The sequence below is a fragment of the Macaca fascicularis genome, chromosome 19, assembly GCF_037993035.2.
Source record: "Macaca fascicularis isolate 582-1 chromosome 19, T2T-MFA8v1.1".
Classification (NCBI taxonomy): domain Eukaryota; kingdom Metazoa; phylum Chordata; class Mammalia; order Primates; family Cercopithecidae; genus Macaca; species Macaca fascicularis.
In genome coordinates this window covers 7,977,629-8,002,925 of record NC_088393.1, presented here as the reverse complement: position 1 = coordinate 8,002,925, position 25,297 = coordinate 7,977,629, and the positions used below count along the sequence as shown (strand labels likewise).

Below are 25,297 nucleotides of genomic sequence, written 5' to 3'. Positions count from 1 at the left end.
CGCCCGGCCCATACCTGGATATTTAATTATTATTATTTCTTTTTTAGAGTTGGGGTCTTGCTATGTTGCCCAGGCTGACTTTGAACTCCTGGCTTGAATCGATTCTCCCACTGTGGCCTCCCAGACTGCTGGGATTATAGGCAGGAGCCACTGTGCCCAGCCCTAGTTAACCTTTGAATGCATATTCATGTCTGATTTTGGTTCTGCCATAGCCTGGAGAGGATGGAGGGCAAGTGTTCTTTGTACCTGCAGTATGTGTGTGTGTGTGTGTGTGTGTGTGTGTGTGTGTGTGTGTGTGTGTGAGAGAGAGAGAGAGAGAGAGAGAGAGAGAGAGAAAGAGAGAGAAAGAGAAATGAAATATAGTGTGGGACTCAGGGCTGAGAAGCCCAGGGCTATGGCCAAATCTAAGACTAGGATGCCGGCCAGGGATGGTGGTTCATGCCTGTAATCCCAGCACTTTGGAGGCCGAGGCGGGTGGTTCACGAGGTCAGGAGATCGCGACCATCCTGGTCAACATGGTGAAATCCCGTCTCTACTAAAAATACAAAAATTAGCCAGGCATGGTGTTGGATACTACTCGGGAGGCTGAAGCAGGAAAATCACTTGAACCCAGGAGGTGGAGGTTGCAGTGAGCCAAGATCATGGCACTGCACTTCAGCCTGGGCAACAGAATGAGACTCCATTTCAAAACAACAACAACAAACACCACAAGAATTTCAAGGAAACAATGAGTAATTTTTTTTTAGGGTAAGTATATCCCAAACATCGCATGGGATATACTTATCCTAAAAAAGGTTTTGTTGCTTATCTGAAATTTAAATTCACCGGGCATCCTCCATTTTTATTTGCTAAGTCTGGCAATCCTGTCAGTTGCTGGTGAGTTGCGTGTCCTTGAGTGATGGCCTTTGCCCCTTGGAGCTTCAGTTTTCTCACCTGTGAGATGGGGACAGAGCTTGCTGGGAGGCGTCAGTGGCACACAGGGTCCTGTGACATCTCTGGATGTGGAAGCCGTTAATGTGACTGTGACTGGAAGCCTCAGACTGGGGTTGGGTCCTTGACTAGGAGGGGTGGGGGGCTAGAACTGGCATCCTTGTCCCCTTGAAGCTGCCTCTCAGCCTGAGCTTGGTCCCTGCAGGGTTCCTGCTTGGTTCAGACCCCAGGCAGCCAGTGTTGAGGGGAGGGTGGAGGTTATTCTATAGTTGTGTACTGAGGCTTTCCTCCAACTTCCTAGCAAGCGACTGTATGTGTGTGTGTGTGTGTGTGTGTGTGTGTGTGTGTGTGTATGTGTGTGTTTTCTTGACTTAGCCTAATCCATTTGCTGCATGGAATGTGATTCAGAATTATTGCTACTTTGTTTTTCCCATTTGTTTGCTTTTGCTGTTTTTTTTTGTTGTTGTTGTTGTTGTTTTTCTAATTTGTGCTTCTTTTGTGGGTAATTCTCAGAGTGAGATTTTTTTAAGAGGATTTACTATTCTTTAGACCAATCGGTTTTCCTCGAAGATATTGGTGGAAGGTTTAGTGTTTTGGAACAAAATAAGCAGGAGTTATATAGTGAGCCTTATATTCTAGGTGCTGAGGATTGTGGTGTATGTGTTGGGGAGACGGGGTGTGTGTGTGTGTGTGTGTGTGTTTGTGTGCGCGCGTTGGCAGAGAGAAGCCATCTGAAGAGTTTGATTTTGAAAAATGTCAACTCAAGTGTAAGGGACACAAGGAGGAGAAACACCCAAATAGGTATGCTGAGGAAAGGGAATCAGGGAAGACTGCCTGGAGGAGGAGGCAGCATTTGAACTGGATATCTTGAAGCATGATGGGCTGGATTTAGAAATAGGGAGCTAAGGTCCAAAGCACTTCACCAGCCAAAAGATAGACTAGCCTAGAGATGCCTAGAGATGACTGTTATATGTTTGGAGGAATAGACAACAGCAGCGGCAAAACAATAAACAAGAAAATAGCTGACATTAATGCAGCACTTGCTATGTTTCAGGCACTGTTAGAGTGCTTGCCCTGAGTTGTTTCACTTCTTCTTCCACATAAGCCATGTTACAGAGGAGGATAGGAGTCTTGGAGTTGTGCAAGAGTGGTGGGCAGGCCTGTTTAGTGGGTGCAGGGGATGGAGGGGCAGAATCTTGAGGGGAGTGCAGGGTGATGGGGAGCCATGGAGGGCATTGGGGCCTGGGAGGGACCGCCTTCAGGAGAATGAGAACTCAGGGCATTTGTGCAATGGAGATCGGGCTCCCTGGGAAGCTCTCACCACACCCAGGTAAAAGGTAATTAGGTCTTGATTGCAGGCCAGGAGAGCAGTCCGGGAAGGAAAGTCAGCCAGCGAGGTGGGAGGATTGACAAAACAAATACATTCAGCTTTCCTTGCCCCATTTCTGACGCGGGCACCTTTATCCCCGTAAATCATCTCCTGAAGATCTTCAGTGTTGACGCACTGGAGACAGTTTCCCTTTCGCCTTCTGCACCTGCCGCGTTACTCAATCCCCTGTAATCCCATTGTCCCAATTGCATCATTTCAGAGGTGATGATTTTAAGGATTTTAACAGGGCTTGCCAAAATAATTATTTTCTTGGCCTTTTGAAAGTAATTACTTAGGCATGGGCACTTTACAGAGAAAGCCACTCATCCCGGCTGGCTGCAGGGTTTACAGGGCCCGGGATGAAAACACAGGGCCCAGGTTTCACGTCCATGAGGCCGGCTCTGCCCCTGATCCTTCTGACGCATCCACCGTGCGTCTGCTCACCTGTCTTTGCTTTCTGTTCATTTTCTCTTCTAGTGTGTCCCGGCATGGATATCCGGAACAACCTCACCAGGTTACACGAGCTGGAGAATTGCTCTGTCATCGAAGGACACTTGCAGATACTCTTGATGTTCAAAACGAGGCCCGAAGATTTCCGGGACCTCAGTTTCCCCAAACTCATAATGATCACTGATTACTTGCTGCTCTTCCGGGTCTATGGGCTCGAGAGCCTGAAGGACCTGTTCCCCAACCTCACGGTCATCCGGGGATCACGACTGTTCTTTAACTACGCGCTGGTCATCTTCGAGATGGTTCACCTCAAGGAACTTGGCCTCTACAATCTAATGAACATCACCCGGGGTTCTGTCCGCATCGAGAAGAACAACGAGCTCTGTTACTTGGCCACTATCGACTGGTCCCGCATCCTGGATTCCGTGGAGGATAATTACATCGTGTTGAACAAAGATGACAACGAGGAGTGTGGAGACATCTGTCCGGGTACAGCGAAGGGCAAGACCAACTGCCCCGCCACTGTCATCAATGGGCAGTTTGTCGAACGGTGTTGGACTCATAGTCACTGCCAGAAAGGTATGCTGGGGATACAGGGTTCTAAGCAGTGTCTAGTGCCTTGTTCTAGAAAGCTTAAAATGTTTATAGCTTAAAAATGTTAAATGGACATTAGGTAGGGGCCGGGGAACAGTGGGTGGTGGCATTCACTAGCCCAGGGAGTGGCAGACTTTTTCTGTAAAGACTCAGATAGTAGATACTTCAGATTTTTCAGGCCATATGGTCTCTGATGCAGTGACTCAATTCTGCCATTGTAGTGGGCAAGCAGCCACAGGCACGCATAAACGTGACTGTGGCTTTGTTTCAATAAAACTTTATTTATAAAAACAAGTCGTGGGCCGGATTTTGCTGGAAGACAGCAGTTTGCCACCTCCTGTGCTAGACAGGGAATGTTGTTCTTGCTTGGGAGAGGAAAAGGAGTGGAAAACTATAGATTTGTTTTTTTTTTTTTTTTTTAAATAGTGTAGTTCTTATCTGATTATAGAAGTGATATTGCTTATAGGCCGGGCGCAGTGGCTCACGCCTGTAATCCCAGCACTTTGGGAGGCTGAGGCGGGCGGATCACAAGGTCAGGAGATCGAGACCATCCTGGCTAACACTGTGAAACCCCGTCTCTACTAAAAATGCAAAAAATTAGCCGGGCGAGGCGGCGGGCGCCTGTAGTCCCAGCTACTCGGGAGGCTGAGGCAGGAGAATGGCGTGAACCCGGGAGGCGGAGCTTGCAGTGAGCCGAGATCGCGCCACTGCACTCCAGCCTGGGCGACTAAGCGAGACTCTGTCTCAAAAAAAAAAAAAAAAAAAAAAAAAAGAAGTGATATTGCTTATAATAGACATTTGGAAAAAGAAATGTGTAAACGAAAAAAAAGGAAAACATTCATCTTATTCCACAATGCATGTCGCTGAGAGTACTTTATTGGGGGTTGTTCCTTCTAGTGGTCTTCAGGAATCTGTTGTGTCTACTAAAGGTTTCCTTAACCATTCCTGTTATTGGGCAGTAAGATGATTTCCAGACTGGGCGCGGTGGCTCACACCTGTAATCTCAGCATTTTGGGAGGCTGAGGAGGGTGGACCCCTTGAGGTCAGGAGTCTGAGACCAGCCTGACCAATATGGTGAAACCCTGTCTCTACTAAAAATACAAAATTAGCCAGGGTGTGGCAGTGCACGCCTGTAGTCCCAGCTACTTGGGAGGCTGAGGCAGGAGAGTCACTTGATCTCGGGAGGTGGAGGTTGCAGTGAGCCGAGATTGCGCCATTTTGCACTCCACCCTGGGCAACCAGAGCAAAACTCTGTCTCAAAAAAAAGATGATTTTGGCTGGGTGCGGTGGCTCACACCTGTAATCCCAGCACTTTGGGAGGCCGAGGCGGGTGGATCATGAGGTCAGGAGTTCAAGACCAGCCTGGCCAAGATGGTGAAATCCCATCTCTACTAAAAATACAAAAAAATTAGCTGGGTGTGGTGGCATGCCCCTGTAATCCCTGCTACTCCGGAGGCCGAGGCAGAGAATTGCTTAAACCTGGAGGGGCGGAGGTTGCAGTGAGCTAAGACTGTGCCACTGCACTCCAGCCTGGGTGACAGAGGGAGACTCCATCTCAAAAAAAAAAAAAAAAAAAAAAAAAAAGATGATTTCTAGTTTTCACAAAGAAAGTGATGAACATTTTAGAGTCAAAGCTTTATCTAGCAGTTATTTCTTTAGGCTTGCTTTCCAGAAGTGAAATTTCTGGGTCAGAGGCTCTTGGTGCAGATTGCCAAATGGTGTTCCGGAAACATTGTACCAACGGCCGCTCCTCCTAGCTTTGGAGAAGAGGGAACACCTTGGCCAGCTTTGAGTGTTATTTGAAAGATCTTTCATAATTTACTGCGGGAGGGAGGAGCTGATGTGTTGTCATTGTTTCTATTTGCATTTCTTTGATTGCTATCGGGGCTGAACCTTTTAAAACATGTTTATTTGTCATTTGGGTTTTCTCTTCCTGTTCATATCCTTTGCCCATTTGTCTTTTAGTACCTCAGTAGCTTTTGCAAAGTTAATCTGTATGTGGTTTTCATCAGTGAAGGCTACTAACCCTTTGCCAGTTGCATTTTATTGTTTTTGTTGCTGTTCAGTGGTTTAAATGCCCTGGGATTTGTTTTGCTGGAGAAGCTTAAAATGTTGATGGAGTTCAGAGCTGGATTTCTGTGTGCCACTTCTGTACTTTACACTTAGAATGCCTTTCTCTACCCATGAAAGGTTTTTTTTTCCTCTACATTTTATATTTTAATTTAGTTTTATTTTTTTTGAGACAGAGTTTCACTCTTGTTGTTCAGACTGGAGTGTGATGGTGCGATCTCGGCTCACTGCAACCTCTGCCTCCTGGGTTCAAGCGATTCTCCTGCCTCAGCCTCCCGAGTAGCTGGGATTACAGGCACCCACCAGCTAATTTTTGTATTGTTAGGAGAGACGAGGTTTCACTACGTTGACCAGGCTGGTCTCGAACTCTCAGGTGATCCACTCACTTTGGCCTCCCAAAGTGCTGGGATTACAGGCGTGAGCCACCATGCCCAGCCTATATTTTAATTATTAGCATCTAAAAAAATTCAGCCTCACTGCTTGAGATCTGTTTGTGTGATTCAATGGGTGTTTCTTTTCTCTTCCAAATAGCTAATTGGGGGCCTCAGATAGCTATTGATTATAGAAATCGAACTCTTTGCCATTGCTTTGGAGTCTGTTTCTGGTGTGTCCATAGATTTGCCTCTCCATGCCACAGAGCCGTGACTGTTCTGATCATGGTAGTTTTATCATGTTTTCATGCTCAAGGAGGCAGTTCCACATACACACATGTTACTGGTTTGTTGTTTCATGGACTTCTTTCCACGTTTCCCTGGGAAGAACTAGGGAACATGCGATGGAGGTGGGAAGAAGTTAAGTAGGTGGCTTGAGGGTTGTATCACAAAAGATAGAAGGGAGGGGAGAAAGGAGGATCTTCTTATCTGAGCCCAACGCTCTGGGGAAGCCACTCAGAGTGAGTTGAGTCCTTAAATAGATCTAAATAGAATCCTTGGAATTGTCTGTGAGGACTCCCTTGGAGACCCTAGAATGAGTCGTTCCATGGTACATGTTGGATGGTTGGAAATGGGGAGTGGGAGCGTTGAAAAAAGAAGATGGGGTAGTGAAGGGAGGTGGGAGAGGGGACCGTTATTATTGTACTGTGAAAAAATCCTGAGAATATTGTAGGTCAGGGGCAAGGAGAAGCTAAACTATGACCAGAGAGGTTACTTAACTTGCCCAGGGCCACACAGCTAATAAAAGACAGAACTAGGGTTTGTGCCAAATTTATGCAAGACATACACCAAAATAAAAACTATGATTTTTGGGGGGAGTGGGAAGGATGTCCCCTCTGTTTAGAAACAAGTGAGCTGCTTCCAACTGGGACACCAGGGGAAACAGTGAACATTCTTTTATTCTGTTACTGAGTTTTCCAAATGTAGGTGCTTGTTTGAAATGCTCTAGGCTTGCCTGTCTTGAGATATAATTTAAGACATTCCTGTATGGATTTATTTTTGGATCTGTTTTAGACAAAATATCCAGAATGGTGTTATCTGCGATTGAGTCCCCTGCTCCCTGATGGGTTTTTAGTTGCTGTTGTTGTTTGCTTGTTTTTGAGACAGAGTCTCGCTCTGTCACCCAGGCTGGAGTACAGTGGCGTGATCTCGGCTCACTGCAACCGCCGCCTCCCAGGTTCAAGCAATTCTCCTGCCTCAGCCTCCCAAGTAACTGGGATTACAGGTGCCACCACATCCGGCTACTTTTTTTTTTTTTTTTTTTTTGAGACAGAATTTCGCTCTTATTGCCCAGGCTGGAGTACAATGGCATGATCTTGGCTCACGGCAACCTCTGCCTCCCAGGTTCAAGTGATTCTCCTGCCTCAGCCTCCCGAGTAGCTGGGATTACAGGCATGCGCCACCACGCCCGGCTAATTTTGTATTTTTAGTAGAGACGGGATTTCTCCACGTTGGCCAGGCTGGTCTTGAACTCCCGACCTCAGGTGATCCGCCCGTCTTGGCCTCCCAAAGTGCTGGAATTCCAGGGGTGAGCCACCGCCCCCGGCCGACACCCAGCTAAGTTTTGTATATGTTGTAGAGACAAGGTTTGGCCATGTTGGTCAGGCTGGCCTCAAACTTCTGAGCTCAAGCAATCCTCCCGCCTTGGCTTCCCAAAGTGCTAGGATTACATGCGTTGGCCAGTGTGCCTGGCTGTGCCTGGCTGTGCCTGATGTTTTGAGTGAATTAAAAATTGCTTTTTTTTTTTTGAGACGGAGTGTCGCTCTGTCGCCCAGGCTGGAGTGCAGCGGCCGGATCTCAGCTCACTGCAAGCTCCCCCTCCCGGGTTTATGCCATTCTCCTGCCTCAGCCTCCCGAGCAGCTGGGACTACAGGCGCCCGCCACCTCGCCCGGCTAGTTTTTTTGTATTTTTAGTAGAGACGGCGTTTCACCGTGTTAGCCAGGATGGTCTCGATCTCCTGACCTCGTGATCTGCCCGTCTTGGCCTCCCAAAGTGCTGGAATTACAGGCGTGAGCCATCGCGCCCGGCCAAAAATTGCTTTGCTATTAAGAACCAGGCTTCTCGTGTCCAGGAGGTCGAGGCTGCTCTGAGCCCTGTTCATGCCACTGAGCTCCAGCCTGGGTGACAAAGCGAGACTCTATCTCAAAAACAAAAGAAAACAAAAACAAAAATGAACACAAAACCAAAGAGTGAAAAGAACCGGGCTTGTGGCCGGGCGCGGTGGCTCAAGCCTGTAATCCCAGCACTTTGGGAGGCTGAGACGGGTGGATCACGAGGTCAGGAGATCAAGACCAACCTGGTGAACATGGTGAAACCCCGTCTCTACTAAAAAATACAAAAAACTAGCCGGGCGAGGTGGCGGCGCCTGTAGTCCCAGCTACTCGGGAGGCTGAGGCAGGAGAATGGCGTGAACCCGGGAGGCGGAGCTTGCAGTGAGCTGAGATCCGGCCACTGCAACTCCAGCCCGGGAGACAGAGCGAGACTCTGTCTCAAAAAAAAAAAAAAAAAAAAAAAAAAGAACCGGGCTTGTTTTTCCAGTACTGGGGGCTTTGTCACCCGGAGAGGGTGCGAGTAATACTTCCCCGGGTACCGGGTTCCTGGCATGTGGTGTGTATCTCAGCCACCCATTTAGTAGCAGTATCCCTAGGGAGCCTGCCATGTCCTGATAATAATGTCAAGAAATGATTGTTTTTCGAACTGTCGCCCCTGTCTTTGGAGAACAACTCAGCTTCAGCTTTCTTTCCCTTTCTCAATTTATTTTATTGTGGTAAAATACACATAGAATACATTTGCCATCTTAACCTTTTTTTTTTTTTTTTTTGAGATGGAGTCTTGCTCTGTCACCTAGGCTGGGGGGCAGTGGTACGATCTCGGCTCACTGCAACCTCCGCCTCCTGGATTTAGGTGATCTCCTGCTTCAGCCTTCCAAGTGGCTGGGACTTACAGGCACCGGCCACCACGCCCGGCTAAGTTTTGTATTTTCAGGACAGAGGGGGCTTTGCTGCGTTGGCCAGGATGGTCTCAAACCCCTGGCCTCAAGCGATACACCCACCTCAGCCTTGCACAGTGCTGGGATTAGAGGTGTGTGCCACCGTGCCTGGCCCCATCTTAAGCATTTTAAAAGTACACAGTTCAGCGGCAGTAAGCACGTTCACGTGGTTTTGCAACCAATACCACCACCATCTCCCAAACTTTCTCATCCTCCCAAACTGAAACTGTGTCCCCATGAAACGCTCACTCCACCATCTCCCTCTTCCAGTCCCTGGCACCTACCATTCCTGTTTTCTGTCTCGATGAATGTGATGACTCTAGGGACCTCCTGTGAATGGAATCAGACAGGATTTGTCCTTTTGTGCCTGGCTTATTTCACTGAGCGGGATGTCCTCAAGGTTCATCCACGTGGTAGCCTGTGTCGGAAATTCTTTCCTTTTTAAGGCTGAATCATGTCCATTGTATGGAGGGAGCACATTTTGCCTGTTCATTCATCCATCCATGGGCACTTGGTTCCTTTCACATTTCTGCCATTGTGAATCAGGGCTGCTCCCGTTTACACATCTAGCTTTTCAATGCCTGCATTAACCTTGTTGCTGAGGCTTTAGGAGACTTATTTTTTTATTTTTTGAGATGGAGTTTTGCTCTCGTTGCCCAAGCTGGAGTGCAACCGGGCGATCTCAGCTCACTACAACCTCTGCCTCCCGGGTTCAAACGATTCTCCTGCCTCAGCCTCCCATGTAGCTGGGATTATGGGCACCTGCCACCATGCCCAGTTAATTTTTTGTATTTTTAGGAGAGATGGGGTTTTACCATGTTGGCCAGGCTGGTCTCGAACTCCTGACCTCAGGTGATCCACCCACCTCAGCCTCCCAAAGTGCTAGGATTACAGGCATGAGCCACCTCACCCAGCCTTCAGAGGCTTATTTAATGTCTGATGGGATTTTTTTTTTTTTTTTTTTTTGAGACGGAGTCTCGCTCTGTAGCCCAGGCTGGAGTGCAAGTGGCGTGATCTTGGCTCACTGCAAGCTCCACCTCCCGGGTTCACGCCAGTCTCCTGCCTCAGCCTCCTGAGTAGCTGGGACTACAGGCGCCTGCCACCACGCCCGGCTAATTTTTTAGTATTTTTAGTAGAGACGGAGTTTCACCATGTTAGCCAGGATGGTCTCAGTCTCCTGACCTCGTGATCCGCCCGCCTCGGCCTCCCGAAGTGCTGGGATTACAGGCATGAGCCACCGTGCCCTGCCGTGATGGGATTTTGGAATGCAGAATAGATTGAACCTTCAGAGGATACTCCCCTGTCTTAGGTGACAGAAATGGGCTGGAGAAAACTATCCATCAACCCCTCTTTTCCCCCAGAGTCTTCTCAGATCCTTCCGTGAACATCTGTAATTGCTGTTTTTATCTTCCACACTTGGCAGCTTCTGGAAGCATCAGGGGAATGGATCAATATTTAGGATGAAGATGCTGGTTTGTCCTTTGGACCTAGTTTAAGCAATTCCAAGCAGCATACACCCCTTCTTCTATCTGTCCCTTAAGCAGTGATGCTTTTTACAGAAAGACCAAAGGAAGGCTTTCGATGGTTAAGGGGGCCGGGTGTGGAGGCCCCACACCTGTAATCCCAGCACTTTGGGAGGCCCAGGTGGGCGGATCTCTTGAGGTCAGCAGTTCGAGACCAGCCTGGGCAACATAGTGAAACTCTGTCTCTGCTAAAAATACGAAAATTAGGCAGGCGTGGTGGCGGGCGCCTGTAATCCCAGCTACTCGGGAGGCTGAGGCAGGAGAATCACTCGAACCCAGGAGGCAGAGGTTGAAGTGAGCCGAGATTGTGCCATTGCACTCTAAACTGGGTGAGAGAGTGAAACTCTGTTTTTTTTTTTTTTTTTTTTTAAGAAAAAAAAAATGGTTAGGGGAATTAAAAGGAAAAAAAAAAAAGAAACATGGCATGTGCTAATGATCCATAGCCTGGAGAGGACACCCTCTCTCCATTATCCTGCCATGGATTTGGGGCGAAAATACCAGAATAGGTCCCATGCACGAAGCCCTGCATGGGAAGAGTGGAGACGGGGTCTATGTAGCTCGTTTATTGATTGCCTACTAGGTATGTTCTGGGGCACTCAGGGCATAGGAAGAGAGCCAGCCTTTGCCTCCTCAGAGCAGTCACTCTAGTGGCAAATGCAGATGTTCACGATCAAACCAAGTATCCTCAGAGGAGTGGGAGCGTTAGAGGGAGATCTACATTAGTTCAACCAGCCGGGCACCGTGGCTCACGCTTGTAATGCCAGCACTTTGGGAGGCCGAGGAGGGCAGATTGCTTGAGCTCAGGAGTTCGAGTGGAGAAACCCCATCTCTACAAAAAATACAAAAATTAGCCAGGCGTGGTGGCAGGTGCCTGTAATCGCAGCTACTTGGAAGGCTGAGGTGGGAAGATCGCACGGGCCGGGGGCTGGAGGTTGCAGTGAACTGAGGTCGCACCACTGCGCTCCAGCCTGGGCGACAGAGTGAGACTCGGTGAGACTCTGTCTTTAAAAAAAAAAAAAAAAAAGAAGTTGCCATTGACTGGTCACAAGCTGGCTCAAGCCTCACTTTCTCCATCTGAAAAATGGGCGTCATTATGGGACCTGCTTCTTAGGGTGGTGGTTTGGGGGGGTTAAATGAGATGGTGCAGGGGGAGGCACTTAACCCAGCCTCGGGTGCTCCGTGAGTGTTCTGGAAGCTTCCAGTCAGTAAGCACCATGGGCCCACCCTATCTGGGCAGACTAGTTTCCAGGTGAATATCTACCAGGGCTCAACCTCCTTTCTGACTTTGGTTTTGAGGCAGGCAGAGGAACGTGCATCTTGTGACCTGCTGATGAGGGGTGGGTACCACACCTCCAGCCCCGGAGGGAAGGCCACCCTGATTTGTCAGGTGCCAACAGCGTGCGATGCTCTGGAAATTCTCAGCTCTGGGCATTTCGAGGGGACCAGAAGCCACAGGGTTTGCCTGACCAGCTGCTTTAGCCAAATCCACTGGCATTTTCTTTCTGGGAGGTCACCCCAGCTGCTTACTGCCAGCCAGAGGGGTGGGTGAGGTCGGGACATGCTGGGTGCCAGGAGAAACCAGCCCGAGATGCCACATATGGACGTCGGCACCAAAGCAGGAGGCGGAGGCCGAAAGCAGCAAATCCCTCCTCCCTGGGTCTGAGATGACGGTTCCGAGTCAAAGTCTCTGAGCATGTGGTTTTCTGCCTACCACATAAAATATTGCGTATTTAAACGTACTAGGTTAAATGCATGCTCTTGGAGGCTTTGATTCTTGGCAGAATTTTTAGCTGCCTATGGAAACTCTCTGCTTTTTTTTTCTTCTTCCATTTAAAAAGTCTGCCTTGACAGTTTATTTTTTTACATTTTTATTTGGTTTTTAATATTTTTAAAAATTGAGATGGGAGTCTTGCTATGTCGTCCAGGCTGGTCTCAAACTCCTGGGCTCAAAGAAATTCCCCCACCTCAGCCTCTCAAAGTGCTGGGATTACAGGTGTGAGCCGCCACGCTGGGCTTACCTTGATTTTTTTTCTTTCTTTCTTTTTTTTTTTTTGACACAGAGTCTTGCTCTGTTGTCCAGGCTGGAGTGCAGTGGCATGATCTCAGCTCACTGCAACCTCTGCCTCTTGGGTTCAAGCGATTCTCCTGCCTCAACCTCCTGAGTAGCTGGGATGACAGGCACGTGCCACCATGCCTGGCTAATTTTTGTATTTTTAGTAGAGATGGGGTTTCGCCATATTGCCTAGGCTGGTCTCGAACTCCTGGCCTCAAGTGATCCGCCTGCCTTGGCCTACCAAAGTGCTAGGATTACAGGTGTGAGCCACCACTCTGGGCTTGTCTTGGTATTTTAACAATCGAAATTGTCTTTGCAACAAATGCTGATTTCATGCCAGCCATGGTTCTAGGTGCTTTCATTAGGATATTGCATCCCATCTTCCCAACAGTCTTATTTATGGTTGAGGCCACTAAGGCTTCGAGAGGTTAAGCAACTTCCATTTCCAACACCGCCCTGCCCCACCACCACCCCACCGAGTGCGCGCACACACACACACACACACAGACACACACACAGACACACAGACACACACACACACACACAGAGACACACACACAGACACACACACATGCACACAAACACACAGCTACACACACATACACACGGGTAGTAAGTAGTGGAGATGGGATTTGAACCTGGGTATTCTGGCTCAGAATCCAAGCTTCTTACCATTGTGTCTTATAGATGTCACTGGGGGAAGTTGGTGAAATGCAGGAAACTGTAAAAAGAAAGGAAGGAAGGAGGGAAGAAAGAAGAGAAAAGGAAGGAAGGAAGGAGGGAAGAAAGAAAAGGAAAGAAAGGAGGGAAAGAAGGAAGGAAGGAAGGTGGGAAGAAAAGAAGGAGGGAAGGAGAAAGGAAGGAAGGAGGAAAGGAGAAAGGAAAGGAATGAAGGAAGGAGGAAAGAAAGGAAGGAGGGAAGGAAGGAGGGAAGGAAGGAAGGAAGGAAAAGAAACTGGAGAGGAAATCTAGAATTTGCCCCTGCCAACATGCCTGTTGCCTCTTCTTATCAGCCTTCTCATCCTGTCTTGACTTAGGGCCTCTCCCATCAGACTAAGCTCCCCCAAGGGACTTTGTTATATCTCAAGCACCTGTCTAGTACCTGGCTCACAGTTGACAAACAATGACATCCTTAACACTCATCAATAGCTAGTGTTTATTGAGCACTTACTATGTGCTAAGCAATGCCTTAGGGGATCCCACCACAGCCTATGAGGGTTTATTACCCTCATTTTACGGAAGAGGGAACTGAGGCATGGCTAGGAATTAAGAGACTCGCTCTAGGAGACCTAGCTGGGGAATGGTTTGACCTCAGACTTGTCTGACGTAAGGCCTTTGTCCAGTGATCAGCAAACTATGACCCGTGGGCCAAACCCAGCCCGCCAGCTGCTATTTTTGTATGACCTATGAGCTAAGAATTTTTTATTTTCTTTTTATTTTTAGAGATGGGGTCTCACTCTGTCGCCCAGGCTGGAGTGCTGTGGGATGACCATAGGTCACTGCAACCTCAGCCTCCTGGGTAGCTGGAACCACAGGCATGCACCACCATGCCCAGCTAGTTTCTTTTTATATTTTTGGTAGAGATGGGGTCTTTCTATGTTGCCCAGGCTGGTCTCAAACAATTGGGTTCAAGCAATCCTCCCGCCTTGGCCTCCCAAAGTGCTGGGACTATAGGCGTGAGCCATAGTGCTTGCTTGGCTTAAGACTGCTTTTTCACATTTTTGGCCAGGCGTGGTGGCTAATGCCTGTACTCCCAGCACCTTGGGAGGCTGAAGTGGGCGGATCACTCAAGGCTAGGAGTTCGAGACCAGCCTGGCCAACATGGAGAAACCCCATCTCTACTAAAAAAATGTACAAAAATTAGCTGAGCATGGTGGCAGGCACCTGTAATCCCAGCTACTCAGGAGGCTGAGGCAGGAGAATCACCTGAACCTGGGAGGCGGAGGTTGCAATGAGTGGAGACTGCACCACTGCACTCCAGCCTGGGCGACAGGGCGAGACTCCGTCTCTCTATATATGAGCTGGACATTCACATTCAGGGATAGAGGCTGTTTCAGTGGAACTTGGGACCACCACGGCCTCAGGCCCACAAAGCCCAGCTGCCCTTTGCTGGTACTGACCTTTGCTGGTACTTTCCTTCCTTCCTTCCCTCCCTCCCTCCTTTCTTCCTTCCTTCCTTCCTTTCCCTTCCTTCCTTCCTTCCTTCCTTCCTTCCTTCCTTCCTTCCTTCCTTCCTTCCTTCCTTCCTTTCCCTTCCTTCCTTCCTTCCTTCCTTCCTTTCCCTTCCTTCCTTCCTTCCTTCCTTCCTTCCTTCCTTCCTTCCTTCCTTCCTTCCTTCCTTCCTTCCTTCCTTCCTTTCCTTCCCTCCCTCCCTCTTTCCTTCCTTTCCTTCTTTCCTTCCTTTTTGAGACTCCTTCTCAAAAAAAGAAAAAAAAAAGAAAGGTGAGGTAGAACATGTAACGCGAATCATGGACCACTTGAATTTCTCATTCATCTCTCTTCCCTTTTGTGTTGTCAAAGATCTGTTAAAAAAAAAAAAAAAAAGAAAAATCTAGGAGAGAAACAAACACAAATCACTGTACTGAAAAAAATTCCACAGTAGCCATAATTCATTTTTCACTCAGATGATTAGCATTTGTTTTTCTTTGTTTTTTTTTTTTTTTTTTTTTTTTTTGAGCTCTCTGTTTGGGTGGCAGAGTGCAGTATATGATGTACAAGACAAGGCCCCTCTCCACCCGCCTCCCTCCTCCCACTCTGCCTTTCCCCTTCGAGTGAGTCATCAGATCGGTGCTTCTAGACGTGTTTGGAGCAGAGTACCTGGAAATCATGATGTTCTCCAGATAACAGGGAATATGGATAAATTCCCTTGTGGTGATGTTACTGTCGTCCACGCAGAAGACAAGAAAGTGTAACGCCTGCACATGGGGATCCAACAAAAAGAAAAAGATAAGGTCCGGGAGGCCGGGCACTTTGGGAGGCCAAGGTGGGTGGATCACCTGAGGTCAGGAGTTCGAGACCACACTGGCCAACGTGGTAAAACCCCATCTCTACTAAAAATACAAAAATTAGCCAGGCGGGGTGACATGTGCCTGTAATCCCAGCTGCTAGGGAGGCTGAGACAGGAGAACCGCTTGGCTGAAGTTGCAGTGTGCCGAGATTGTGCCATTGCACTCCAGCCTGGGCGTCGCAGCGAGACTCCGTCTCAAAAAAAGAAAAAAAAAAAAAAAAAAAGGTGGGGTAGAGCATATAACGCCAATGATGGCCCACTTGAATTTCTCATTCCTCTTTCTTCCCTTTTAAGTTGTCAAAGATCTTTTTAAAAAAAATCTAGGCGAGAAATAATCACTATACTGAAAAAAATTCCACAGAATTTGTAATTCATTTTTCACTCAGATGATTAGCATTTTTTTTTTTTTTTATTTTTGAGACAAGGGTCTCAACTCTGTCGCCCTGGCTGGGGTGCAGTGGTGCAATGTTGGCTCACTGCAGCCTTGACCTCCTGGCTTAGCAATCCTTGTACTTCAGCCTCCCGAGTAGCTGGAATTCCAGGCACGTACCACCATGCCCGGCTAATTTTTGTATTTTTTGTAGACGTGGGGTTTCACCACGTTACCCAGGCTGGTCTTGAACTCCTGGGCCCAAGCAGCCCACCCGCTTCAACCTTCAAAGCGTTGTGCTATATTATAGCTGTGAGTCACGGTGCCAGCCGTGATTGGAATTATTTATTCATTTATTTATTTAGTGAGATGGAGTCTTGCTTTGCTGCCCAGGCTGAAGTGCAGTGGTGCAGTCTCGGCTCACTGCAACTCCCACCTCCTGGGTTCAAGTGATTCTCTTGCCTCAGCCTCCCAAGTAGCTGGGACTACAGGCACCCACCACTATGCTCGGCTAATTGTTTTTTTCTTGTGTTTTTAGTAGAGATGGGGTTTCTCAATTTTGGCCAGGGTGGTCTCGAACTCCTGACCTTGGGTGATCCTCCCACTTCGGCCTCTCAAAGCGCTGGGATTATAGGCGTGAGCCACCGTGCCTGGCCCTTATTTGTTTATTTGTATTTTATTTTTAAATAAAATACATTTTAAAAATTTGAAAGTTTTTAAACTTTTCACTTTGGAGATGATTGGATTTTGTAGAGCAGGAAAGAACGAGTGCTCTGGAAAGTATGTTTCTGGGCTCCCGGCTCCTCTTCCAGGGGTTGAAGATGAATTGCCGTTGGCATTTGTAAAAGAAGAGAGATTGTTCCAGATCGGAGTGGCAGAGACCTGCTTTGGTTTGGGTGTCAAGGATCACAAAGAAAGAGGATGAGGTTGGTAAGGTGGGTCACACCTGTAACCCCAGCACTTTGGGAGGCTGAGGCAGGAGGATTGCTTGAACCCAGGAATTTGAGCTCAGCCTGGGCAACGTAGCAAGACCCCATCTCTACAAAAATTTTTTAAAAAATTAACCAAGCATGGTGCTGTGTGCCTGTAGTCCTAGTTACTCAGGAGTCTGAGGTAGGAGGATCGCTTGAGCCTGGGACTTGGAGGCTGCAATGAGCTATGATTAGACCACTGTACTCCCGCCTGGGTAACAGAGTGAGACCCTGTCTCAAAAACAAACAACAAACAAACGAACAAAAACAAAAAGAAAGACAGAAAAGAAATGAAAAACAAAGACAAGACAAGAAAAAAAAAAGAAAAGAGAAGAGAGGGTGAGAGGGGAGGGTATTCGGGTGGATGAAATGGCAAAGGCAAGGCCAAGAGGCGTTTTGTGGGAAAGAGTGAAGAAGGTGCCTCGTGCTGGGAAGGGAGGCTTGGACCAGTGCAGAGTCCTTATGGGCTCCAGTGCCCTCATGAAGGTCACACGGGGGCTGTGTTTAGGAGGGGCTGTTTCTACCAGTGCTGAGTGGACAGCCTTGCTGAGCCAGGCTTTTTGCTGGGGTCCTGCAGTCCTTGCTGAGTCAGGGAGGAAGTCAAAGTAACTATCAGGTTATATAAACTGGGTGGGCAGAAAGTGCTGTAGTGGGTTCAAGGCTGCACTGAAAGATGGTAGACTAGTTGGCCGTGTGGTCACTTGGCTGCCCCACAGATGATGTCTAAATCTTGAGTGGTGAAGATGATGAATTTACAATTCCCACCATTGCCCGGCTTCCTGGAGCCGGTGGGGGCGGGGGGCCGGGGCGGGGAGGCTGAGGGCTATCAGTTGAAACTGACCTTTTGGTCCAATCCTTTTGGGAAGAAGGCGGGTAGAATTAAAATCCATCGTTATAGAAAGGCAGCTTAACTGGTCTGACAAGTTTTTCTTTTTCTCCTTCCTACCTGATATTCATTGACCAGTTACTTCCCATGTCACCCGACCCTTTGTCAGAATTAAAATCTGTTCTTTGTGACTGAACACCTGAAATGCCCCGGGGAGGACCCAGGGACGTCAGCAAGCGCGTGCGTCAGGCCGGGAGCCCAGGCCCTTCTGTGGTCTGTCTCTCTGAATGTGCCTGCGTCAGATAGAACCGTCCATTCCCCAATAAAGGGAGGCGATGTGTGCATGCTGGAGTTTCAAAATTGTACCCCTTACCCTAGCTCCCCTTTCCTCTGTCTTCCCTCTCTGTTTTTTTTTTTTTTGTTTGTTTGAGACGGAGTCTCGCTCTGTCGCCCAGGCTGGAGTGCCCTGGCCGGATCTCAGCTCACTGCAAGCTCCGCCTCCCGGGTTTACGCCATTCTCCTGCCTCAGCCTCCCGAGTAGCTGGGACTACAGGCGCCCACCACCTCGCCCGGCTAAGTTTTTGTATTTTTTTTAGTAGAGACGGGGTTTCACCGTGTCAGCCAGGATGGTCTCGATCTCCTGACCTCGTGATCCGCCCGTCTCGGCCTCCCAAAGTGCTGGGATTACAGGCTTGAGCCACCGCGCCCGGCCACCCTCTCTGTTTTTTGTTTTGTTGTTGTTTGTTTGGTTTTGAGATGGGGTCTTGCTCTGTCACCCAGGCTGCAGTGCAGTGGTGTGATCACAGCTCACTGCAGCCTCAACCTTTTGGGCTCAAGCAATCCTCCAGCCTCAGCCTCTCCAGTAGCTGGAACTACAGGTGCACACCACCACACCCAGCTAATTTTTTTTATTTATTTATTTATTTATTTATTTATTTATTTATTTATTTATTTAAGAGATGGAGTCTTGCTATGTTTCCCAGGCTAGTCACAAATTCCTGTCCTGAAGTGACCCTCTTGTTTCAGCCTCCCCATTAGCTGAGACTACAGGTGCACACCACCATGCCTGGCTCATTTTTTTTTTTTTTTTTAACTTTTCTTTTTGTAGACATGGGGATTTTGCTATGTTGCCCAGGCTGGTCTTGAACTCTTAGACTCAAGCAATCCTCCCACTTTGGGGTTCCCAAAGTGTTAGGATTACAGGTGTCAGCCACCAGGCTGACCTATTTGCTCATTTTTTCATTTTCCTTTTTTTTTCCCCCCCGAGATGGAGCTTCGCTGTGTCACCCAGGCTGGAGTGTAATGGCGTGATCTCGGCTGATTGCAACCTCTGCCTCCCGGGTTCAAGCAATTCTCCTACCTCAGTGAGAATGCTGGGATTACAGGCGCATGCCACCACACCCGGCTGGTTTTTGTTTGTTTGTTTGTTTTTTTTTTTTTGAGACGGAGTCTCGCTCTGTCACCCAGGCTGGAGTGCAGTGGCCGGATCTCAGCTCACTGCAAGCTCCGCCTCCTTGGTTTACGCCATTCTCCTGCCTCAGCCTCCCGAGTAGCTGGGACTACAGGCGCCCGCCACCTCGCCCGGCTAGTTTTTTGTATTTTTTAGTAGAGACGGGGTTTCACCGTGTTAGCCAGGATGGTCTCGATCTCCTGACCTCGTGATCCGCCCGTCTCGGCCTCCCAAAGTGCTGGGATTACAGGCTTGAGCCACCGCGCCCGGCCCTGTTGCTCATTTTTAAACATAAATGATGTCAAGAGTGGGAGGCAAACAAGAAAGCATTGAAAACATTGCTCTCCTCTGCTCCCTGGTTCCGTCATCCTGGGGCCTGAGGAGTAGCTGTAGATTGAGCCACCTTCCTCCAATCACGGGTTTGGGAAGTGGACTAAGGTCTCTCAACACACTGGACTTAGCATGATCATCAAATTTGCACTGGAGGGGCCGGGCACGGTGGCTCACGCCTGTAATCCCAGCACTTTGGGAGGCCCAGGCAGGTGGATCACCTGAGGTTAGGAGCTCGAGACCAGCCTGGCCAACATGGTGAAACTTTATCTCTACTAAAAATACAAAAATTATCCGGGCCTGGTGGTGGGAACTGTAATCCCAGCTACTTGAGGGGCTGAGGCAGGAGAATCGCTTGAACCCAGGAGGTGGAGGTTGCAGTGAGTCGAGATCACGTCACTGCCCTCCAGCCTGGGTGACAAGAGCAAAACTTCGTATCAAAAAAAAAAAAAAAAAAAATTACACTGTAGGGAATGTGGTAGATGAAGCCCACCATTGTCAAGTACCTACCTAGAGGGTTTGGGGTAGAGGGTCCTGTGGCTTATTCTTCTTTTTTTTTTTTTTTTAAGACAGAATCTCATTCTGTCACTAGGCTGGAGTGCAGTGGCACAATCTCAGCTCACTGCAACCTCCACCTCCCAGGTTCTAAAGGATTCCCCTGCCTCAGCCTCCTGAGTAGCTGGGACTACAGGCGCACGCCACCACGCCTGGCTAATTTTTTTTTGTATTTTAGTAGAGATGGGGTTTCACCATTTTGGCCAGGATGGTCTCAATCTCTTGACCTTGTGATCTGCCCGCCTCGGCCTCCCAAAGTGTTGGGATTACAGGCATGAGCCACCGCGCCTGGCCGTGGCTTCCTCATCATAGAAGTTTCTTTGCCTCTCGTTTTGTCCCAGGCAAGGAGGGTCTTGGATCTTTAATGACCCCATGGCTTATTGACTGCAGCCTAGAAAGAATGGTTTTTTAATAGGCTTTATTACCAAGTGTTTCTAAGGGCTCACCTGGGGAAGGAAAACATTCTTACTCAAAGGTCTGATAAGGACGGGTTTTAAAGCGCTGGCAGCTAGTCATGCCGACACGCGGTATGCGAAGTACTGCGTTGTTTACTGACCACCTGCAAAGCCCGTCAGCTGGTGAACAAGGCTCTTGTCTCAGGCTGCCTCATTGGTGGTGATGACGTTAAGGGTTTCCTCATTTGCAAAGAAATTTACTAACCTAGCAGACAGGTTTGATCCAAAGTGGTCAAGATTCCTTTTCTTTAAATTTGTTTCTTTTTTTTTTTTTTTTGAGATGGAGTCTTGCTCTGTCACCCGGGCTGGAGTGCAGTGGTGTGATCTCAGCTCACTGCAACCTCCTGGGTTCAAGCGATTCTCCTGCCTCAGCCTCCTGAGTAACTGGGATTACAGGTGAACACCACCACGCCTGGCTAATTTTTTGTATTTTGAGTAGAGATGGGGTTTCGTCATGTGGGCCAGAATGCTCTTGAACTCCTGACCTCAAGTGATCCACCCGCCTCGACCTCCCAAAGTGCTGGGATTACAGGCGTGCACCACCACGTGCTGGCAAATTTTTGTATTTTCAGTAGAGACAGGGTTTCGCCATGTTGGCCAGGCTGGTCTCGAACTGCTGACCTCAGGTGATGCACCCACCTCATCCACCCAAAGTGCTGCGATTACAGGCATGAGCCACCGCACCTGGGCTATTTTCACTTCTTTCGAAGTTACACCTGGGAGTGGAATCGCTGGGTTACTTGGTAATTCTATGTTTAATTAATGGAATCAAAGCTTCTTTTTCTTTTTTTTTTTGGTTTTACTTTAAAAAATTCTATCTTATTATATGAAAACACCACAGATTCAGAAAGCCACACAAAACAAATGAATAGCCTAATGGTTCACTCTAACGTGAACGCCCTTGTAATCCCTAACTCTGGTTGAGAAATAGTGCTTTGCCAGAACAGCCCCTCCAAAAGCCATGGTATGGACCACATCCTAGTCACAGCCTTCTTCCCCCAGAGTAGTCAATGTCCTGTCTTTTGTAGAAATCACTTCCTTCTTTCTGTATAGTTTTATCACCTAAGTGTGAATCTCTAGACAAATACTTAGTTTTGCCCCTTAAAAAAAAATTGGTGGCCGGGTGCGGTGGCTCGTGCCTGTAATCTCAGCACGTTGGGAGGCTGAGGCGGGAGGATCACTCGAGGCCAAGAGTTGGAGACCAGCCTGGACAACATAGTGAGACCCCATCTCTACTAAAAATAATAAAAAATGAGCCGAGCGTGATGGTGCATGCCTGTAGTCCCAGCTACTCGGGAGGCTGAGGTGGGAGGATCGCTTGAGCATAGAAGGTTGAGGCTGCAATGAGCCGACATCGCATATCGCACTCCAGCCTGCGTGACAGAGCAAGACCCTGGCTCAAAAATAAAGAAAAACAATAAAATAAATTGATGTGTTTGTTTGGATCTCTAGCAGTGGTTTTTAACTGAGGGTGATTTTGTCTCCCAGGGGACATTTGGCAATGTCTGGAGACATTTTTGGTTGTCACAACTCCAGGGAACGTGTGTGTACTGCTTTCATTGAGCAGATGGAGGCCAGGGATGCTATTCAACATCCTGCAATGCAGAGACAGCCCAGCCACAAAGAATGATCCAGCCCCAAATGTCAATAGTGCTGAGGGGGAGAAACCCTGGTCCACAGGTTCTCCCTCCATCCCTTTCCGTTCCTTACCTTCTGCCTGTTGAAGAGCTGGGCTCTTTGACTTGGGGTGCATTCCCCGGTCTGAGTGTTGCTGATTGTACGTTCCTGGGGCAGTTCCGCTTGCCCGTCTGAGCTCCAGACCCAGAGCTAGGGTCACACTCAGGTTCTACCTCTGGGACTGACTTTATTTAACAAGTAACACTTCCGCACTCTCTGCAGTCAGCTGTTTTCAAAGGCGACCATGCTCGATGCTGTTCGTCTGCACGTGGCTCTGAGTGGTGGTGAGTTCTTTGATTTTTATTCTTTTTCTTTTGTTTTAAAACAAAAAACACAGTTTTTAAAACACAGTTGCCCAAACTCTCATCTTTCTCCCTTCCTTCCCTCCTTCCCTCCTTCCCTCCTCCCTTCCTGCCTTCTACCTACCTTCCTTCCTTCCTCCCTCCTTCCTTCCTCCCTTCTACCTTCCTTCCTTCCTTCCTTTTTCTTTATTTCCTCCCTTCCTTCCATCTCTCCCTCCCTCTCCTTCCCTCCCTTTATCCCTCTCTCTCCTTCCTTCCTTCTTTCTCTTTCTTTCCTTTCCTTTCTTCCTTTTTGTTTCTTACTTCCCTTCCCTTTCCCCCTTCCTCCCTCCCTCCTCCTTCCTCTTTCCCTTTCTCCGTCCTCTTTCTTTTTCTCTCTCTTCATTTTCCTTCCCTCCCCTCCTCTCCCCTCCTTCCCCTCTCCTCCCCTCCCTCCCCTCCCTCCCCTCTCCTCCTCTTCCCTTCCCTTCCCTTCCCTTCCCTTCCCTTCCCTTCCCTTCCCCTCTCTTTTCTTTCTTTTCTCCTGTAACCTCCACCTCTTGGGCTCTAGTGATTCTCCTGCCTCAGCCTCCTGAGTAGCTGGAATTACAGGTGCACGCCACCATGCCCACCTACTTTTTATATTTTTATTAGAGACAGGTTTCACCATGAGGGCCAGGCTGGTCTCGAACTTCTGACCTCAAGTGATCCACCTGCCTCGGCCTCCCAAAGTGCTGGGATTACAGGTGTGAGCCACTGTGCCTAGCCCAAGCTAATTTTTTTAAAATTTATTTTTTGTACAGATGGGGTCTCACTATATTGTCCAGGCTGGTCTTTTTTTTTTTTTTTTTTTTTTTTTTTTTGAGACAGAGTCTCACTCTGTCGCCCGGGCTGGAGTACAGTGGCCGGATCTCAGCTCACTGCAAGCTCCGCCTCCCGGGTTTACGTCATTCTCCTGCCTCAGCCTCCCGAGTAGCTGGGACTACAGGCGCCCGCCACCTCGCCCGGCTAGTTTTTTTTGTATTTTTTTAGTAGAGACGGGGTTTCACTGTGTTAGCCAGGATGGTCTCGATCTCCTGGCCTCGTGATCCGCCCATCTCGGCCTCCCAAAGTGCTGGGATTACAGGCTTGAGCCACCGCGCCCGGCCCAGGCTGGTCTTAAACTCCCGGGCTGAAGCAGTTCTAGCACCCCAGCCTCCCCCAGTTCAATGGGATTACAGGTGTACCCATTTTTTTTTAACTGGGCAAGACTGAATATTTGTCTAGAGATCCATACTTGAGTGATAAAGCTATGCGGGATTACATCTGAGAATTCTTTTCTGTGGCAAAACAGTGCCGACGGGCCTCCCTTTTCTTAATGTCTGACAAACAGGGCACAGACCAAACTTCATAACAAAACTTTGTGTTCTTGACGAAGGCAAGTTTTGCTAAGAAAATTATTTTTATAAGCGAGAAAGGTATGAAGGTTATTTGCAAAGGAATTTTACTCGGGTGAGAAAAAAGCGAGAGGTTTATCTTAGGATTCCTGGTGGTACGGAAGACGGAATGGGCAGAAGACGTCACCACAAATGTCATGGGGAAAGTGATAGCTGAACCTCTGAAAGGAAAGAGGTTCCCAGGGAGGGATGAATTTGATGCAGGAAAAAAGTTAGAGGATGGTCTTAAATTTGCCAGCGTAGTTCAGAGGAAGTTGTAATTCTTCACAGACTTTTAGTTTTGAAAGGATGGCTTCCAAAGATACTGGGGGTGGGGGGCATGGGTGTGGTAACTCACGCCTGTAATCCCAGCACCTTGGGAGGCCGAGATGGGTGGATCACATGAGGTCGGGAGTTCGAGACCAGCCTGACCAACATGGAGAAACTCTGTCTCTACTAAAAATACTAAATTAGCTGGGGGTGGTGGTGTGTGCCTGTAATCCCAGCTACCTGGGAGGCTGAGGCAGGAGAATGGCTTGAACCCGGGAGGTGGGGGTTGCAGTGAGCCAAGATTGCACCACTGCACTCCAGCCTGGGCAACGAGAATGAAACTCCGTCTCAAAAAAATGAATAAATAAATAAAATAAAATAAAATAAATTCTGGCCAGCCGGGAACAGTCCAGGACAATCCATTCTTCAGAACTTATTCTTGCTAACTCATGAACTGTCGAATGGCATGGGTCATCTGTTGTATTTTAGAGGACATTAGAATATTTATAAAGGGCTTTCCCAGGTTTGGTCATAACTTCATTTTCCTCATGCTATTTGCCCCTTAAGGTCTTTCTTAAATCTTTAAGTTGCCACTTCTTCTTGGGTAGGTGGGTGGGTATGTATGTTGAGGGTCGCGCTTTTTTTTTTTTTTTTTTTAAATGGAATCTCCCTCTGTCGCCCAGGCTGGAGTGCAGTGAGGCAGTCACAGCTCACTGAAGGCTCAACCTCTCAGGCTTAAGTGATCCTCCCACCTCAGCCTCCCAAGTAGCTGGGACTACAGGCATGAATCACCGTGCCTGACTAATTTAAAAAATATATTCTTGCAAAATTAGCCAGGCGCGGTGGTGCATGCCTGTAGTCCCAGCTACCTGGGGGACTGAGGCGGGAGGATCGCTCGAGCCTGGGAGATTGAGGCAGCGGGGAGCCAAGATCATGCCACTGCACTCCAGCCTGGGTGACAGAGCGAGACCCTGTCTCCAAAAATTGAAAAAAAAAAAAAAAAAAGAAAAAAGAAAAGAAGAAAAAGATGGAGCCTTGCTGTGTTGCCCAGGTTGGTCTTGAACTCCTGGGCTCGAGTGATCCTCCTGCCTTGGCTTCCCAAAGTTCTGGAATTATAGGCATGAGTCACTACACCTGTCTGGGTGCTGCTTTTGGTAGTGATATAGAACCAACTTAGTGAAATTCTAGAATTACACTGTCTACTAAGGGAGCCCTGCCAGCCACAGCCACGTGTGGCAATTTAAGTAGAATTTCATTAAAATTAGGTATTTGCCCCTCAG

The 25,297-nt window shown here is 48.3% G+C and overlaps 1 protein-coding gene across 4 annotated transcripts in view; it reads left to right on the top strand.

Annotated features, from left to right (window-relative positions):
* INSR (insulin receptor) overlaps positions 1–25,297 on the top strand; it is a 187,960-nt gene that overhangs the window by 22,633 nt on the left and 140,030 nt on the right. For all 4 annotated transcript variants that reach the window (XM_074025611.1, XM_045380490.3, XM_045380489.3 and 1 more), the window contains exon 2: positions 2,777–3,328. In XM_074025611.1, the coding sequence (XP_073881712.1) occupies positions 2,777–3,328 (552 nt within the window). The remainder of the gene's footprint in view (positions 1–2,776; positions 3,329–25,297) is intronic.